This window comes from Sebastes fasciatus, chromosome 8, assembly GCF_043250625.1.
Source record: "Sebastes fasciatus isolate fSebFas1 chromosome 8, fSebFas1.pri, whole genome shotgun sequence".
Classification (NCBI taxonomy): domain Eukaryota; kingdom Metazoa; phylum Chordata; class Actinopteri; order Perciformes; family Sebastidae; genus Sebastes; species Sebastes fasciatus.
The window spans coordinates 17994756-18014956 of record NC_133802.1 but is presented as its reverse complement, the minus strand read 5'-3'; the positions used below and the strand labels follow the sequence as shown (position 1 = coordinate 18014956).

The 20201-nt window shown below is 41.5% G+C and overlaps 1 protein-coding gene across 6 annotated transcripts in view; it reads left to right on the top strand.

Annotated features, from left to right (window-relative positions):
- The window catches only part of LOC141772711 (glutamate receptor-interacting protein 2-like), a 37126-nt gene extending 18819 nt beyond the window's left edge, over positions 1-18307 (top strand). For 5 of the 6 annotated variants that reach the window (XM_074644032.1, XM_074644031.1, XM_074644034.1 and 2 more), the window contains 15 exons: positions 1444-1572; positions 1807-1968; positions 4118-4304; positions 7677-7822; positions 7908-7988; positions 8301-8364; positions 8787-8932; positions 10303-10447; positions 10742-10881; positions 11110-11292; positions 11377-11536; positions 12523-12637; positions 12986-13210; positions 14964-15110; positions 16303-18307. In XM_074644032.1, the coding sequence (XP_074500133.1) occupies positions 1444-1572; positions 1807-1968; positions 4118-4304; positions 7677-7822; positions 7908-7988; positions 8301-8364; positions 8787-8932; positions 10303-10447; positions 10742-10881; positions 11110-11292; positions 11377-11536; positions 12523-12637; positions 12986-13210; positions 14964-15110; positions 16303-16500 (2228 nt within the window). In that variant the 3' untranslated portion in view covers positions 16501-18307. The other variant, XM_074644037.1, reaches the window with a different exon arrangement.
- The last annotated feature ends 1894 nt before the right edge of the window (positions 18308-20201 follow it).

The following is a 20201-nucleotide window of genomic DNA, read 5'->3' as shown; positions in this document are numbered from 1 at the left end:
GATCCATTTTCTTACATTTATACACAAATTAATACTTCCCTAGTGAAATACTTGATCTGCATCGGCTCCTGTTGACCACTGGACTGTCTCATTTCAAAGTGCAGCTCTTGTATCATCTCTATGAAATGACAGGCATCTTGTCTTCTGAAATTCCTATTCGATAATGATTCACTTCTTGAATAAGGCGCAATGACGTTAATGATTAAATGATATTTTCACAGCTTCTTTTCCCCCCCAGGATAAGACATGATTATAAGATGCAATTTGTCTAATCTCCTCTGGGGATTTAATAAGACTGATATGGCCACTAAGAGATTAGGAGTTAATGTTTCTCTCCACCAGCGTCGATCCAAAACACCATTTCTTGGAGAGCTTCCCCTAGGTGAGCTTAACGTAAGCCGTCGGAGCCAAAGCTTCGCAGGTTTGATTGAGTTCGATAGAAACTGGTTCTCCGGAAAAGGGCCGCGGGTTCTCCTGCTTGTATTCTGATTGCATACGGTTGGATTTAACCAGGTTGCCTGAATATGGCAAACGTCCTCGGCGCCACTGCAGTCATCCATGTTTCCAGCAAATCCTCCATCCATGTGAGCAAGTTGTTAGAGATTAGACCCCTGCAAATGAAGCAGCAAGGATTACTGTCACATGTAACGCTATGTGACAAATTTAGCTGCATGAATATGTAAAGGAAAGTTAATTATTGAGGTGGGTGTCATACAGGAGGTCAGTTGTTTCTCTTTGAATGCTTCACAGATACCGTTTCACTGAATGAGACGCCTTTCAGAATTAACAATCTGTGCTCTCCATTTCATTCGAAAGTCAACAGACTTGCTAATAAAACAACAACACATGAATATGTGAGGACACAAGGAATAAATTAAAACATGTTAAGACCAAACTGTCTGCCAGTCAAGTGCAGAAACAGACACCCTGCATCATCAGCAATCAAGCTTTCAGCTGTGCCCAATCATGCTCCAGCCACATGCCTCCTAACAGCCTGAATCACTTCCTGCTGCTGAACACAACAACACCATGCCCAGCGGTCAACTTCTGATTCGTTCTGCACCTTCTGGCTCTTTTGAAATTGAAATTATAAAAATGATCTCCAGTTTGCACTTAGCTTTTTGGAAGCTTGCTAGTAAAAGTAAGATGTGTTTTTTTTTTTAGAGCACCCACTTCCCATTCAGCCAATTCAGCGCCGTGTGTCTAACTGATTCTCAGATGCTCATCAAAGTACATTAAACCACAGGATTTAATCTAGTGTACCATGACGAAAACATTAAATATCAATTACTCCGCTCCGAAATTCTCCTCCAGGCTCTGTGTGCTGTGGTACAGATTTAGACATGGGAATGAAAGCTTGATTTCACGGGTAGAATTTAGAAAAGTGCACAAACAGAGGATCTGGTTGACTTAATGGATGTGTTTGCCTCCTTGTTGCTGCAGTAAAAGTGCAGAAGAGCAACCATCATCACTGGGACCAAAGCAGCAACTACTGCCATCCCCCACATGCCAGCCACGGCAAGACATGGAGCAGCCCAAGCCACCCACACAACCAGCAGGACCACTGCAAATGTAAGTTATCACTTGTGACAGCACTGCTGCTGGCAAGGCGCCACAGCAGGAGCCTTTTCCTCAGCACGTTTGTTAAATCTCTTCCAGGAGGTTTACTCCAACACTGTTTCCACAGTTCTGACTTTTGTTGCATGTTCCCATGAGCGTATGCTGCTGAATGAAAATGTCACGGTGATGTGGTTTAATCTAACTGTACCAGGCTTTTGATACATGTAGTGCTATGTCTCCCTTCAGCTCTGGTGAGCGGTGGCTTCTCCCCTTCCTCCACAGCCACCTCAGGCTTCAGCAGCCAGGGGAGCAACACACTGCCCTGCCCCGTCCCTCCGGTCGCTCCCACAAGCCCTCGCAGCTCCACGGGCAAGAGGAGGAACAGGAAGAAGGACCACAAGAGCTCACGTATGACAAACCACCTGCCTTTTTTTACCATATTAAAGGGTCAGTTCAACCAAATTAACCAAATAAATTCTATTAATTTGTCCACCCCTTTTATATCAATGAGGGTAGGCTAAAATAATAGTAACAGCGGTGCCGCTGTAGGGTTAGGGTTCTGGGGTGTTGAACCCTAACCCTAGGTTTTAAGACAAAATTAATATTTTTATTTTCATAAACTGTATTTATTTTAATATAAATAAACAATTGGTCCCTGATATTGTTGGCTTAAAAGTGTTTAGTCAGTTTCACTACAGAGTTACAGGGGTGAAGAGTGTATTTCTTTCTTTCTTTCTTGCTGTATTTTTTCCCTCAATTTGTTACCACAATGCAGAAAATGAGGGAGGGCACCCATTGTCATTTTTTTAATTTAATTTTTTGTTTTATTTAATTCTTAGAGAGCAACCAGCGCCCCCCAGAAGGTGGCGCCCTAGGCGACCTCCTATATGGCCTATGCCTTAAAGCTTCAGTAGGCAACAATTTCTTGGCATCATTATGCAAAAATTACATAATAACCTTTCAGCATATTGTAATTCAAGTGTTCTGAGCGATAACTAGACTTCTACACCTCCTCATGGCTCTGTTTACAGGCTTTAAAAAAATGTAACAGGTCATTTCAGAGAGAAAGCATTTCTATTGGCTGTATCTGGCTGGTGGGCGGTGCTCGGTATTTTCTGCTACAGCTAAACAGTACACTACAAGATGTTTCTGAAAACATTTGAGGGGAGAAATAGGCATTACAGTAACAGAAACAGAATTCATATTTGATCAGCGCTGACTAGTTTGACCGTCTGAGTTCACGAGTGATTGACAGCTGCTCAGAGACGGCAGACTCACGCTCTGGTTGTTTTCCTCCGGTCTGTGAAATCTTGCAGATGCCATTAGGAGCACCGGAGGACACAGAGGCACATGATTTTTTTTCAGATTACATGTCTCATGCACTTCTCTCAGCATATAGTGGCCGTTTTATAAAAATAACTTTTTTAAATCGTATTTGCTCCATTTCTACCTACTGCAGCTTTAAGCCGGCCCTGGAAACACCTCACTGTATGTATTGCAGGACTGTTGTATCAGACTGCATTACTTTTAGCTAGAAATACCTAATAATAAATTGTTGATAAAATTTCTGCCTCCAACTTAATCAAATGGAGGTGAAAGGGATTTGTTTGTGATGTTCAAAGCATTGAACACGTCTCTCCAGACATCTCTGTAATCCAAACACCGTCTTATAACTTTTATTTTGCAGTTTGATATGAAGGTTTCATTTCCAAAAACGGATATCTCCATTTTTCTTTATTCTCCTAAATCATGTTTTTATTGCTGTCTGTCTCTATGTGTCAGACCTGTGATAGTCTGGTGACCTGTCCAGGGTGTATCCCGCCTTTGACCCTGAATAGGATAAGCGGTTACAGATATTGGATGGATGGATGGATGTTTTTTTTGCACTGCAGGGAATATCAATCAACCTGGTGTTTATTCATTTTAGCCTCAGCTGTACTTTGTTTAGTGTGAATCGGCAAATGTTGCCATGCTAAAACGCTGAACTTGGACAATAACATTGTAAACATTATACCTGCTAAACATCAGCATGTTCATGCATGTTAGCAGCCATGTTACAGTACAGCCGTTGTATTGGAGTCGAGGCAAATATCTCAGATAAATAAAAGTAAAAACTATCTGCAGGGCGAGATACCACAAGAGGTATCGTCTTCACACATTGATTGAATTTTACTAGGCGATGGAAATAATATATTAGAATTCTTAATTTGGACGGCTTTCCCCTTTAAATTAGTAAATATGTTTGTATTTTTTTTGTAATTCAGGTGAACTGACCCTTTTAAAAATGTGTTGCAGTGCTGTTGAAACACCTTTCCCTCCTGCTTCGCCCCCTCACTGTGTGAACAGACTTGACTGATCACTGACGTAAACACGACTGACGTAAACCCTGATAAGTGACTCATTCCCTCTCCATTCTCATGTTGTCTCTGTGGGTACATGTCTCTTACCCGCCTCCGCTTTTTCTCTCCCACTATCCCTCTCTTGCTCCATTTATCTGCCACTTCTCCACTAATATCTTTCTCTGATGGGTCCCCTCCCTCCCCTCCCTGTCCCACAGTATCTCTGGCGTCCAGTTCTGTCGGCCCAGGGGGGCAGGTTTTTCATGTGGAAACGAGCGAGGTCTTCCTGAGGGGGGATCCGCTCACAGGTTTTGGGATCCAGCTGCAGGGGGGTGTCTTTGCCACAGAAACCCTGTCTGCTCCCCCAGTCATCCGCTTTATTGAGCCCGACAGCCCAGCTGAGAGGTAACACACTGAGACACCTAACGAGTAAACAAGTATCATATAGGGAGTCACCTTGAACTAGACGGCCCAGTGCTAATCATTCAGCCACATGTGAAAAAAGTCTAATTTTAACCTCAATGTCTCAATGAGTAATTCAGCTGAAGGCATTGGAGCTGAATGTGTCTAATGCTGTGGTTCGCATATGTGGGGTCCTGACCTACAGTCGCAGTCACAAGATGATTAAAAGGAGAGAAAAACATACTATTTTATGAAAAGTTATGCTTATTTTTTCAGACTTTCATCTAATCTTGCAGGATCTATGGATGGCAATGTTGGTCTGTCGGTCAGTCGGTCTGCCACTTTGGTCCACATTGAAATATCAAAATAACTAGTGTCATGTAATTTTGTACAGACATTCATGTTACCCAGGGGATGAATCCTACGGACTTAAGTGATCCCCTGACTCGGTGTGCTAATTAGCAAATGTTAGCATTATAACACGGTAAACCAAGATGGTGAACACGGTACTCTCTCTCACTCTCACTCTCACTCTCACTCAACCCAACCGGTCACGGCAGATGGCCGCCCACCCAGAGCCCGGTTCAGCTCCAGGTTTCTACCCGCTAAACGGGGAGTTTTTCCTGGCCACAGCGTGTTGCAATGCTCTTGGTGGGATCTCTTGTTGGGTGTCTAAACTATAGAGTACAGTCTAAGACCTGCTCTATATATAAAGCGTCTCGAGATAACTTCTGTTATGATTTGACGCTATATAAAAATAAATTGAATTGAATAGTATAGACCTTTTCAAACTTGACAACATAAACATTCTGAATGGGCCTCTTTGTATTTCCTGTTCCAATGGTTGTTAATGCAGTAGCTGACAGGAAGTTAACTTGGACCAAAGCTGTTCAATTTAAGGGGTACTCAGTTGGTTGCAATCTGCAACCACACCACTAGATGTTGCCAAATGCTACACACTGTACGTTTTAAGGAGTCACAAGCCAAAAAAAGCATTCAGTGCTTGTCAGCTCTTGGCATGGTAGCGGTTTATTTCCTTAGTGAGGGAGGTCATTGCCCAAAATGTCATGAGGTCAACAAATGATCTCAGCAACTTATAATGACAGTTACTTTAGTCTTGATTGTGTTTCTGACAAGCTTCAAGGAGCAGTAAGTCGTCCCCAGTAGTGGATTTATCACACATCATACATGAGGCGTTGATGCAGCCAGTGTTTGTTTTTGTTTTAATGGTGAAAATCCCCTTTTATTGGTATGTAGTATTGTATTGATCAAGACTACATGTCGCGGTCTAATTAACACACAGCTCTGATCAGGACAGTGTGTCGTATCTGTCCTTGTCTTGCAAGATTAATGATGGTGTCTGTGCCGGCGCTGCAGGGCCGTGTCCCCTGGGTCTTGTAACACGATGTAGTCCAGCAGCAGTTGGACAGGAGTGAGCAGTACAGCATCCGTCTGTGATGTTGGTGTCTCACTCTCTCCACACAAGGTTAATGAGCAGCGGTGGTTAGTGAATTAATATCAGTTGACAGTGTTTGCCCTTGCAATTAGGGGTCTGATTAAATGTGTGATATGTGGGATTTCTTTTCTGTACGAGTGCTCGCTTTGCTGAGGTTATTTTCCAAGTTCAAATAAGGTCAGTGTTCAGTGTGTTTATGTTGAGCCCAGAGGCCTTATCACTTTAAAGATGGCATTTTAAACCCTCAGCCTATGTGACGTGTGGTGTCACATACGCTGAATGTGTCACTCGTCACAATCCTCTCACTTCAAGCAGAAATCCAAAGCATTGCTGATGTTAGTGTGGCTATATTATTATTATTATTACTATGAACATTATTATTGAAAACATTAGCAGATGATATTGAAACCATTAGTAGATTAATCGATTAGCTAGTCAACAGGAAATGTATTTAAAGCGTCCTTGGGTTTCATGAAAGGCGCTATATAAATCCAAGATATTATTATTATTATTATTATTATACAAGTCATTTATCAATCCAAAAAAAGACAAACATTTGCTGCCTCTTAAATGTGAGAAAATTGTGTTTTTCAGTTTTATATAATTTTAATTCCATATTTTACATTTTGAACTGTTGGTTGGACAAAACAAGGAAGCTGGGGAAGACTCGTTTCTGCAAAAAAAAGAAGCTGAAGTTGGTTAGGCGCTCGTTCCTCTGAGGAACCTTAAAGTTCTACTTGGCTTATACAGTATTTTTATGCCGACAGGTGTTTCTGTTATTTTGTCCACCACATTTATATCAATGAGGGTAAGCTGAATAACAAAAATCCCTCTCTATGTATTGCAATACAGTTCAACTGCACCACAAAATCACCATACAGTCGAATCAACACCTCTGTAAAACAACAATTTAATAACCTTCATGAAGGCAGGATTTAATGCAGAACTTATACACCGATCAGCCAGAACATTAAGACCACTGACAGGTGAAGTGAATAACATTGATTATCTTGTTACAATGGCACCTGGCGGTGGGTGGGATATATTAGGCAGCAAGTGAACATTTTGAACTTTGAACTTTGTGTTGGAAGCAGAAAAAATGGGCACGCGTAAGGATGTGAGCGACTTTGACAAGGGCCAAATTGTGATGGCTAGACGACTGGGTCAGAGCATCTCCAAAACTGCAGCTCTTGTGGGATGTTCCCAGTCCGAAGTGGTCAGGACCTACCAAAAGTGCGCCAAGGAAGGAAAACCGGTGACAGGGTCAGACCCAAGGCTCATTGATGCACGTGGGGAGCGGAGGCTGGCCCGTGTTATCCGATCCAATAGAAAAGCTACTGTAGCTCAAAGTGCTGAAACAGTTAATGCTGGTTCAGATAGAAAGGTGTCAGAACACACAGTGCATTGCAGTTTGATGCGTATGGGGCTGCTTAGCCACAGACCGGTCAGGGTGCCCATGCTGTCATAATGTTATGGCTGATCGGTGTATATTAGATTGCATTAGATTTAGCCAGGTGTACCTCATAAACTGGTAGTGTATACCGTATATGTCATTTGTTCTCAGTTCTCTCTTTTAAAAGAGATCTTGATCTCAGTGAGACCTCTTGGAGACATAACCATGGGCTCGGGGAAATTGTGCTGGTAATTTTTCACTTTTTGATTGGGGAAAAATCAACATACAGTATTAATCAATAATTTGAATAATCGTTAGTTGCAGCCCTAGTTTAAATATGATCCATTTTATTTATTTAACAAGATTTATTTTATCATTCTGTTACATGTACACCCTATTACATTTCTTATAAACATTTATATACATATTTATTATTACTATATGAACTGTTGTAGTGGAAAAACACTTTAAGCTTTAACTCTATTTCCACTGTATTGCTTTTTCATGTGTTTGTTTCTGTGTGCAGGTGTGGGCTGCTGCAGGTCGGGGACAGACTTTTGTCCATTAACGGGATCCCGACTGAAGATGGCACTCTGGAGGAAGCCCATCAGCTGCTCAGAGACTCAGCCCTGGCCAATAAGGTCACAGTGGATATTGAGTTTGATGTCGCAGGTATCACATTGTGAAGATAAATTCTTATTGTGAGATCTCTGGTGCCTTCCTCCTTACATTTATCTTCACTTTATATCCCAATTAGAGTCAGTGGTTCCCAGCAGCGGCACCTTCCACGTTAAATTACCCAAGAGGAGAGGAGTGGAGCTGGGCATCACCATCAGTGGTGAGTTTGTTAGGAGCGAGTTATACAGCAGGGGGCAATGTTGCTCAATAATACTCCACAGACCTGCACGCTGCAAATCTCCTTTGAATCAATGTTCTGTGATCCATAAACCTCCACGAGGGTGCATACCTCATTACCTCTGAATAATACTGGCCTGTACCAGCATTCATCATTACTCTTTGTGCTCTGAATAAACAGGAAGCCGAGTGAGATTAGTGCAACAAAAAGAAAAAAGGAAGTCGAGTGATTTTTCAAATGTTTTTATCCTTATATCATACAACCCTAAACAATATTGTTCTTCTGTTTTACCAGCAAGTAAGAAACCTGGCAAGCCCCTCATCATCTCTGACATCAGAAAAGGAAGCATAGCCCACAGGTATGTCCTAACGTTACACAGAGCTCATAATATTTTATAGCTCTCAGTCGCAGCACTTTCACATAAACATTTTATTTCGTAAATACAAAAGCGGTTTGTTGCTTTCAGGTGACACATTATTTCCATTCAGGTTGAGCTAGGTTTTCTAGACTCATGTGGGATTATATCATCACCAAAATAAAACTGTTTTGTGAATCCACTGTGTAATATTTACCTAATTGGATTGAGCTATCAAAACTGGATCAGTAGGCCAGAGCAGCTACATTTCAGCAGGGCTCAGTGCTGATCAGGTTGAGGGTGAGGTGACGGTCACCCCTCAATGATCCCACTGGGACAACAACGCTAATAGGATTCTCATATGAGTCAGGAGGAGCAGCTCTCTGGTCCCTGTTAGTAGATTTTTGTGGTCTTGTGTCTGGTAGAACAGGCACTCTGGAGCCCGGAGACCGGCTGCTGGCCATCGACAGCGTGCGTCTGGAGAACTGCACCATGGAGGACGCCATGCACGTCCTGCATCAGGCCGAGGACATGGTCAAACTCAGAATCCAGAAAGACGAGGACAACATTGGTACATTAATCCCTGAAAACATCAAACATGCATCCTGTGTATGAGCAGTGGTGTAAAGTAACCATGCACATTTACTCTTTTTACTTTTTAAAAACACATAAGCTTATAAAATACATTGTCAAAGATTAAACCAGTGGTTCCTTTTTAGCTGTTGGCCCTGTACAAAAGCGCTGTATTTTTCCACTCGACGCATTTTGAAAGTCTATAAGCCCTAGCACTTCCACCAACAACACGAGAGTTCCTCTTTTGAACTTCTCCAAAACAAAGACAAGAGAGAGAGGTCAAAACGAAACAAAAAAAAACTGAACTGAAATTTGTGTAGCTGAACTTTTTTTTAACTTGTTTTTTTTCTGCTTTCCAACCCCATTAATCATCTCATGACCCCTCAGATTTTCTTGTGACCTTTTGTAGGGGGCCTGACCCCAAAGTGGGGAACCACTGAACAAGGGCTGCCAGTAACAATCATTTGCTTTAACGATTCTTTTTTTCTCTTTTCAATAATCGATTCATTGTTCATTTAGGAAATTAGAAGAAATGTCTATCACAGGTTCAAAGAGCCCAAGTATTTTTGTTTTGTCAGCCAACCGTCAAAACTCCAAATATATCCAGTTTAACGGTTCTCAATACCCAGAGCATTAATATAGCAGCAAACAACTATTGTATATGTAAAGATATAGAGGAGTTATGTCCACCTGAGTAGAGAATGAAGTGACTCTCCCTCTGTGTGTGTTTTAATCCTCGCTTTGCTGACATATTGCATGCTTTTAGTGTATGATCGTGCATGTTAGCGTGGGCCACTGGTTAGCTCACGGCCGCCACTCTGCACTGCGCTCTTACGGCGGTTATAGCTGATAACGCCGTCCCGAGCGACAGCGCAGCTGCAGAAGCGTAGAGCCCAGCCTCTGGTTCCCCCTCAGGTTAACACTGTTATCTCTGTCTGCTTTATTTTAATGTTAGCGCTGTTAGCACTGCTAACTATGAGCCGCTGGCTCAGCTGTCGCCATGCTGACAGCCGTGCGAAGTCAATAAAAATGCTCCCAATCTTGCATTTAGCGCCTTTGATAACATGGAAAATTTAGAAAACTATTAATAATCAGTGAAATTACGTAGTTTACTAGACGTAGTTGAGTATTTTTAAATTGTTGTATTGGTACTTTAACTTACGAAAAGGGTGTTCCACCACTGTATATAAGAGATACAATATTCAAAGGCAGTAAAATGAGAAGAGGTAATGCTCTGTTGGATTAAATAGCTGCTATTCATCCATTTGCATAAACTTTTATTTTACATATTTTATCATGTAGGTATTCTATCTTCACAGGGTTTATATTGTCTTTATAATCTTGTACATGGTGTCTCCTGTGCTGTAGATGAGTTGGAGATGTCAGGCTCTATTATCTACACCGTCGAACTGAAGAGGTATAACGGACCACTGGGCATCACCATCTCTGGCACAGAGGAGCCCTTTGACCCCATCGTCATTTCTGGCCTCACAAAGAAAGGCCTGGCAGAGAGGTGAGAGGAGGGCAGAGGTGAGGAATGACAAGGTCGGGGCTAAACATAGTTATTTGAGAAGATGGTGACACTTGTCAGGCTGAGGCTAGTTAAATCTGTAGTGGCCCCCTTTGGAAACAAATACAAAAAACAAGACCGTAAACAATGTCTGTCTCGTAATTTTCTGTAACAAGAAGCCTCTTTGTTTCCGTCCCAGTCGGCGCCCTGGCAGCCTGACAGGGTTCCCGGCCCATCGGTCGGTACTGTCTGGTATTCTCTGGTAGCACTGTCTCCTCTGCTCTCCTCACCCTGCAGGACCGGGGCTATTCATATAGGGGACCGAGTCCTGGCCATCAACGGGGTCAGTCTGAAAGGAAAGCCACTGAGCGAGGCCATCCATCTCCTGCAGATGGCCGGGGAGTCCGTCACCCTTAAGATTAAAAAAAAAGCCGACCGTATGTTGTTGTTTTTTTGTATGAACTTGTTTTTAATTTCCTTTTGATTACTCGTTGTGTTTTGAAATTAAAGAAAGCATGTTTCATTATGCTTTTTTAAATAAATGTGCACTGATTTAGCTTCTTCTGGGGCTTAAAGGTAGTGAAAGTGTTTTATTTTTTGCCTTTTGAAAATGACAGGAAGTGCACGAGTTCTTGATTTAATGATGATTTGACTCGCATTCCCAGAGTCTGATGGCCGGCGGCCTACGGACAGAGAAGCTGGGTTTTTAAGTGACACAGAGGACGACCTGACAGACTCCCAGAAGACCAGTAAACACTCAGAGGTCTACTCCGCCACTCTGCCCAGTATAGACTCTGCAATGAGCTCCTGGGATAGCTCAGGGTTTGACGCAGGCTACGGCAGCCAAGGTGAGGTCCGCTGGATGCTTACTGTATATAAATTACCCATTACATCTTACATCTAATGAGGTCAGTGGATTTCTGTTTTTTCAGGGACGTATCTTCACAAAGCATCCGACATATTGCTCAACCCAAATGAGTGGCGACGCACAAAGCACAGGAGCCAAACCAGTTCCAGCTCTGCAGGCCTAGTCCACCACGCAGCGCTGTATGATGGGAGATTCACTGAGGACGAGTGGGACAAGATACCTGGGTGAGTGCTCAGGCCTGCAGGTTTACTTCCTGTCGACATCTCGTTTCATGTCAGTGCAGCTTTAAGTGTTTTTGATTTCACGGTAGAGGGCATATTTGATTTAAATCATATTCTGTGTACAAGCAGTGGTGGAAAAGTAACCAAGTACATTTATTCAAGAACTACACTTCTCATGTTTTAGATGTCTATAAATTGTTAGGAAAGAGAAATTTCACCTCTAAACTTCTGACATTGTTTCATTGAAATTGAAGCTAAAAGAGATACAATTATCCAATATTTCACAATAAAGGCTTAGAGAAAGATTAGAGAACAGTCCTAACATTGTTTACATTGTTGTATTGGTACTTTTACTTAAGTAAAGGATGCGAGTACTTTTCCACCACTGTGTATAAATAAGAGCTTCTGTGATTTTTCTTTTCCCCTCTTTGGGTTCATTGATGAAAGCAAACTGCACTGTCTGAATTATTTTCTCTTCATTTTGTGTTGTATGCTTTCATGTTGTGTGCTCTTCCAAAACTGTCCTTTTTCTCTTCTTTCTCAGGTATTCTCTCTCTCATCTGCTTTACTAACTGCCCACGAGCTCTTTGGTGTTTCACATAGATGCATCTTTTTCTGTCACCCCCTTGTCCACAACAAAAACGTTTCCACAAAAAGCACCTAAAGCGCCCAAGGATACATCAGCCTTATCTGTCTCTTCACACTTGACTTCTTTTTTTTTCTGAACTTTTGTGTCACATGCTTTCAATTTTCTGCTTTTTTTGGGGGGGGTCGAACTCTTTCAAAGGCTTTATCTAATCTAGCGGACTCCTCGGCGTTCGCCTCAAGTGAGAGAATTCCCAGTAAAAACCTTCAATGTGGAGATTTTCAAAGGGATTCTCCAGCACGCAGCCCCAAAAACTGCATTTCCCATGCTGCCTTTTGTAAGCGGCACCGGCCCACGAGACCCGCAGGGCTGCTCTCATGTTCTGGTTCCTGCGTTGTCATAGATTCGTCAGCCCCCCTCGTTGCCATGGCACCCTGAACCAGGATGACAGCTTCTGGTCCCAGGCTCTGCAGGACCTCGAGACCTGCGGCCAGTCAGGGATTCTCAGGGAGCTGGAGGTAGGCCTGCCCGTCATCCCCGCCCCCCTCCCTGCTCCTGGTTCCTCCCCTCCTCCATCTGCTTTGTCCTACTCATGTATTCATAGACCGGTGTCGGCCTAAATGACCACGCCAGATGAAGCATTATGATAATCGCCAGAGTGTGTAATCTGTTATTAAATCTGACAAGACAGGCCGGGCACCTGCTGCCATACTGACCCAGGAAGGCTTTTATGCAATGCCCTGGCCTCTAATCAGGCTCTGTGTACACTTCATGAGATATTATTATGTTGTGCTTTCCAAATGGAAGTCCTTTTACTGTAATACATGATGCTCTAATACTCCCCTTTTGATTTTGTGCTCTTTCAGGCATCCATGACAGGTAGCGCTCTCAGTCTGTACCTAGAGGAAACCAAGACCAACGACGACTCGATGTTTCAGTCTGAAATTAGTCCCATTAAGCGGGAGGGAATGCACGGCGAGTTTAAGAGCAAAAGCAACCTGGACATGTCGACTGGAGCCAGAGACCTACCATCCCGGGGCAGAGGGGACCCCTCTGATATTTTATCCCCCACACCTCTGGCTCTGCACAAGGTAGCTCTGTTAGGGAATACTTCTACTTTGATATTCGTCCTGTCATATCTGATATGATTCTCATAAACATCAGTATTGATCATCAGATTGATCCTACCTTTGATCCCAAAACTACATTACTGTTCCCCAATATTTTCATTGTTGTGAAATAAACCCTGACAGGGCCATGCAGCACCCTGAAGGATTTTATTTCACAACAATGACCCGCTAGCTGCACATTATCCCGCTTATTACACAGCTAATTACTTAAGAAATCAATAATTTGACACAAAAATGATCTGCCAGAGTCCGGGATCAGAACTGCGTCCATAGCAACGGTCTGTTATAAAGAAATAACAGACCGTAGAACGCCGTGATTGACCAATTAGAATCGAGTATTCAACAAAGCTGTGTAATAAATAATAGATAGATAGATAGATAGATAAATAGATGGATGGATTTACTTTATTGATCCCAAATTGGGAAAGGATTGTGCTACAGCAGCAGTAGGAACAGTAAATACACGGTAAATATACATTATATACATCCACACTAGAGATATAGATATATCTATAGAATACACAATATAAATACTATATTAGAATACCCTATGAATATACCAAACTACTACAACTAACATATACAATATAAACATAGGATCACATACTATATACATCAACAGTGTGCAAATGTGTTGCTTTTTTAAATAAAATTTAATGAGGTAGAGTGAAAAAAGTAAATTAACTTAACTTTTCTATAGATATATTTGTAAAGGTGCACCCCATTTCCCAGACTTAGCCTAATGTTTTGATCCCCAGCAACAATTATAATGTTAAAAATATTAAAACTTTTTACCTTTTTATAATTTTTGTCCATTTTCACCTCCTTTTTACCTGGTAACAATATTACTGTAGCCTGTAATTATTAAGAAGGTACTCAGTCATTTAAAAAATACTTACCTCTTAAACACAGTTATTATCCTTTATTACCCAACCTCCCCCCCTCCCCCCCCCCCCTCCTTTTCATATACTGTAGGTACCCAGTCAGTATTATATTGATACCCCATATGTACTATATAAAATCTGTTGTAATCTAAGATAAAAATGCGATCATTGATTAATCAGTCAACTGCACTCACAGCTTGTTGATTGTGGTGCACACAACAGTGTCCTGAGGGACTCTACCCATAATGAAGTTTATACCTGCGTGCCTCCTTTACTTGCCTCACTGTGCCTGTCGGTACGGTGTAACTGGACCCAGTGGATACCTGGCCAGTCAGGACTTGCATTATGTGTACAAGAAAAACACACAACATTCATTATGCAGCATTACCTCAGCAGCAGCAGCACATGCTGTGACCCCAGCCTGTGCCCATTTACTCCCTGAAACGCCTGGTTTGGTTTCATCCGTGCATCTAACCATGTGGCGTTTGACGGAGTGACTGATTGGGCTGAAACTGGAGCAGGAATAACAGAGCAGCACATCATCGTCCTGCTGTATGGAAATTAAACATGTTTTGGGTTGACACATCTTACATGATATCATGGAAAGTCATCTGTCAGCTGTTTCTTGTTAAACCTGCTACTGACCTTGATATAGTGTGGGTCTAAAATCATGATATCTAGCCATCCACCATAACTATTTTTGACCATCCTTTTTAAAAATCTGTTCCCCAAATACTAAATTGCTGAGTCCTTACATAAAAGCCTCTAGATATTTATGAACACGTGCTGTGCTGTACACGTTGTGTAACTAAGGTCCCCTGTGTTTGCAGGTGTCTATGAGGAAGGACCTTGAGAGCCACGACTTTGGTTTCAGTGTATCCGATGGCCTCCTGGAGAAAGGGGTTTATGTCAACATGATCCGCCCCGATGGCCCCGCTGACCAGGCAGGGTTAAAACCTTTCGACCGCATTCTTCAGGTACTGTTTTAAAGAAATTTGACATTTTTTATAAATTTGCTTGTTCGCTTTCTGGCGAGAGTTAGATGAGAAGATCAATAACACACTCACACAGTACACTAAATATGAAGATGCAGCCTGCAACTGATTATCTTAGCTAAGCTAAGATAACCGTCTCCTGGCTCTATTGGGAAATACGCTTATTCACTTTCTTGCAGAGAGTTAGATGAGAATAATGATATCACTCTCACAGTCGAGAGTGGTATCGATCTTCTCATCTTTCCATAACTATACAGCACTCTTTCTGTATTTTTTTTCTCCTTTTTCCTTCTTCACTTTGTATTATTCTGCCAAGACATAAGTGCAAGACTTGGGAGAATAACCAAAGTCATCACAAATGAAATGAACCCCACCTGCTTTTAATAATAATTATTACACAGCTTTGTTGAATACTCGATTCTGATCGGTCAATCACAGCGTTCTACGGTCTCTTATTTCTTTACAGCAGACCTTTGCTATGTATAACATACCGTTGCTATGGGTGCAGTTCTGATGTCGGACTCTGGCGCACCGTTTTTGTGTAAAATTATTGATTTCTTAAGTAAGTAGCGGTGTAATAAGCGGGATAATGTACAGCTAGCCGGTTATTGTTGTGAAATAAAACCCTTCAGGGTGCCGATTGTTTATTTCACAACAATGACCGGCTCGTTGTACATTATCCCTAACTTATAGTTTAAGATTAATTTTCTGTACATATATGAAAATTTTGAATAAAATCCTATATCACATTAGAAATACTGAAAATCACTAACACAATTCAACAATTAATCCCTCATCTCAGCCCTTCAAAATCAGTGTAACTTGTCTCTGTATACACTTAAAATTGTGGGGTTCTGCTAAATGTTGCTTTCTTTTTATGAAGTATTCATAAAACCTTTTTAAAAATAGGTTTGTTGTTTATTATTTTATTCTATTATTGTTTGTCTTTATGTTATTTTATGTCTCTTTATCCTCACTGTGTGGGTCAGCTAAACCGTTTCTAAACTGATTCAGGCCCACAGCCAGTCATCATTATTCTGTTTTTCCCACTTACACCTAAATTAAACTCACCAATAAAGCAATAATCAAATTTCCCCCAATGTCAAACTATGCCTTTTAAATAAATGTGAATGTAGTAGCATGGCGAGTGATTTATTTGACTCTAATCTTGCAGGTGAACCGTGTCCGGACCAGGGACTTGGACTGTTGTCTAACTGTGCCCCTAATTATAGAGGCAGGAGACGGCCTGGACTTGGTCATTAGCAGGAATCCGCTGGCAGCAGCAGACACCGGGCTGCCCGACGACTGTGACGAACCCTCAAACTCACTGTTCTGCTTCCCGGAGCACAGGACCAACAGCATCGCCCTGTGATCACAAAGATAAGACGCTAGCTGTTTTGAAACAGCGGGACCACACTCACACACACACAAAAGGTCATGCACAGTTTGTCACATGGTACCTCTCAGACGGACCTCCTCACTCACGCAGAGCATCTTCACAGAAAACAGCCACTCACAAAGTGCATGTGTTCACTGCTGCCAGTTTTAGTCACCGTGTTCACATGATGCAGTTCACAGGCGGCTCTGGCTTCAGGGCAGCCCCTCGCCCCACCCCCCCTTTCCTCTCCGGAGGCAAAGCCACATGCAGGGTTATATAACAAGGGGAGTCATAGCTTCTGACTGAGCCAGGATGTCAACACACACGCCTCAGCTCTGGAGACACACATGCACTGCATAAATTTACTATATTTTGCTTTAATGAGCTCACATCGAAAAGAACATCTTTACTTTTATTGCACACACATGCAATTCTTTACATGCATATAAAACACACACACACACGCACGCAGGGTTTTAGTGGACTCGAGGTCCAAGGCACATTGGGCTTATTTAAGTTATTTCAGCCACGACTTGGCTCACTGCCCTTGTTTCCAGTCTCTCCCCCACAGTGCCCGCCCTACAGAAGGGACAGTGCCTCCAAATAGACAGAATGCTCTCCGCTACTTTTCCAAGTATCATTAGCTGTATTTTAAAGCCCCTTACATGTTGATACCAGGAATGCTTGTGAAGACACTCTACCCTTTCTGTTTTAACGTGGGCGTCCTTTGACTGAAAGGTTCTGAATGCTTCCAGAGAGACTCCACCGTTGTTGAGAGATATAATGTTTTTAGTTTTTTTAATGTTCCTGTCTGATGACTCAGCCACAGAGATATTGTTTCACATTCTGCACACGTTTCTTTCCAACACAGCATTTGCACATTTCACGTTCTATTAGTTCAAAACTCCCTTTCACTTTATTTCACGTTTCACTGTGTGAATCTCTGCATGTGCCATTACACCAGAATGACTTATGGGTTGTGGTCCATCACTGATTGCTTCCTTAAGCGAACTACATCCTTTCCCCAAGCAGGAGGATGAAATGCCTTTCAATTTTCAGTTTTGAATGATTTTCTTGTTTTCACTCCACATCTGACTGGATTGATGTTCCTCTCTGCAGTAGCTGTTTTTTCCTACCGATGTCTATGAGCATGTTAAGCATGCATAAGGTTCGTCCTCAGAAAGAAAGTAGCTCTCCCGTTATAATGAAACAGTACTTGGGTAATCTCTGTTTGCTCCAACAGGATCTTTGTGAGAGTGCCCTCCCCCCTTTTTTATCACAACGTTGTGTTTTTATAAAGCTATTGTGTAACAAATCTGGCTTGCTGATCCAGCTGGAAATAAGAAACATGTTACGTTTCATGTGTTGGCTGATGTGACGATGTTGTGAGATAGTTGCCCCGTTTAGAGCAAACTGATTAATCCATGGTGCGGCATTTTTTTTTTTAAATCCGATTTCCGACTAATGTCTTATATTAAATGTCCTATTTTTAAGGTTTTGTATTAATTTAATGTATTGTATTTTTATTTAATGTATCATGGGTTTGCAGTGCTTTATTTTTATTTACAGTACATGCACATACAGTATAGTATCTTCATGTAAACTGTGATACTGAATGTGGCTGCACGTTGTTTGGTTGATTTCCACATCCTCCCTGAGTACGTCAGGAATCGTTTCAAAGGGAATTGAAAGATTTATTGGATATGATTTTATTTTTGTTATTTAATTTATTATAAACTAAGAAATGTATTTCTTTTTATGAGAATAAAGTTCATGAAACCATAGTTGGTTTGTTTCTCAACAGTGTGTTGTTCAATTTGGTTCTCCCCCCTCCTTTGCGTCAACACTTAGGTGTAATGCAATGTGTCACCACTTTGACCCAGAATGAAATGTCTCAACTATTTGACGGATTGCTGTGAAATTTAGATCCGACATTCATGTTTAACTTAAAATGAATTTGAACCGCTTTGGTGACTTCATCTAGCAGCATATCCGGTCAATATCTAATGTGTCCAATACTTTGTTTTATGCCCAAATACCTGCAGAGCTAATGACATTCCCATCAGCCTCAGCTGCACGTTGTTTAGTACTAATTAGCAAATGTTAGCATGCTAACACGCTAAACTACATTGTTGAAGATGTAAACATTATACATGCTTAACATCAGCATGTATAATGACACATGTGATAATATCACATGGTCATTGTGAGTATGTTAGCATGCAAATGTTAGCATTTAGCTAACATGACTTCTGTGCCCAAATACAGCCTCACTGAACCGCGATCCTGTATGTAGGTCTGTCACGACAACTACTTTTGTTGTTGTAATATATTGCCCCAGAAATAATTGCGATGAACAATATTATTGTAATTTTAAGACCCTTTCATGCCACTGATGTAATGATAATATAATTGTATAATAATGCAAATAGGCTACACCCTTTAAAAGAGCGATGAATGTCAATTCAAGATTTTCAGACATTGGAATGTGAACTTTTTTTTTAAATGTTCTAAATAACACATAAAATAAAACCACCTAACCAAAAAAATAACTAATGTAACAATGTTAAAAAAAAAAAAAAATGCCTGCACAATGCCAGTCTTATAATAGTAGGGAAAACCCAGCAGTTTATTCTGGCATCATGTCGGCTAAAATGTTGGTGACACTCCCATGTGAACAAACACGCATGTCAACACAACAGGCAAGATCGAGGTCATGTCCATATATCGTGCGATAAGTCGATAACGTAAAAATGATCGAGGTCATGTCCATATATCGTACAATAATGTATGTAGGCTATTGCATAAAAGTTTCATACTGTTTTAGCTCTTAAGAAATAAAAAAAACATACTTTACCATTTTATACTAACAGGACATGATACAATATGTGCAATGCCGGATGTCAACCAAATCAGTATAGTATGTAGTTTGGATTTGGGACACAGTTTTCAGTGTAGTTGATGGTGTCGCTCATCAACGAAAGGGCCAAATGTCCTTTTGTCCACTCTTATTGTTTAAATCCAAAATCCTTTTAAAAAAATTTAAAAAAAGAACTGGGAAGAACAAATTTGGTTTCTTATGAAGGTATGAATAAGATCATTTGTTTTCACTAGATTTTACTTTAAAGAAATGCATTTTATGTTCAGAAAGTGAGCTTCAAACACTAAATATGAGCCTCTTATTCTTCTTATTTCTTTACAGAAATGCACCTGCAAACCCAGGTAACATGATTTCAACAAGTGCTGTCCCATTTCCATGAAGCATCTGGACTCTGCTTCCTCCTGCTCTCTGGCAATCCTGTTGATCATCTCCAGGTAACATGAATTAAAGTCTTTGGGGGTTCAGTGCCTTGAGGGCTTATAGGCTGGACAGTTGGACACCAGAGACATGTCCAAATAAGCCAGTGCCATCCTTGTGGGTGAGATGTCAATGCAGTTCCCACCTGCTGGGAGGCGTTAGATTAATGGTGGGACGGTCACCCTGGAAAATTAGGCCAAGTGTCAATGAGCCGTCAGAGGTGGGAGTCGTCGTGGCATCGGTGTCATCTGCTCAATGGAGGATCTTTAAAGATAGCTATTTCAGGGGTGGAATCAAAATGTATTGTGATTCGTAGCACTTCCTCAAAATAAACAGTATTGATGAAGGTTGGCAGGGGGGAGCAGCAGCACATGATCACATCAATGGAATCAAAGCA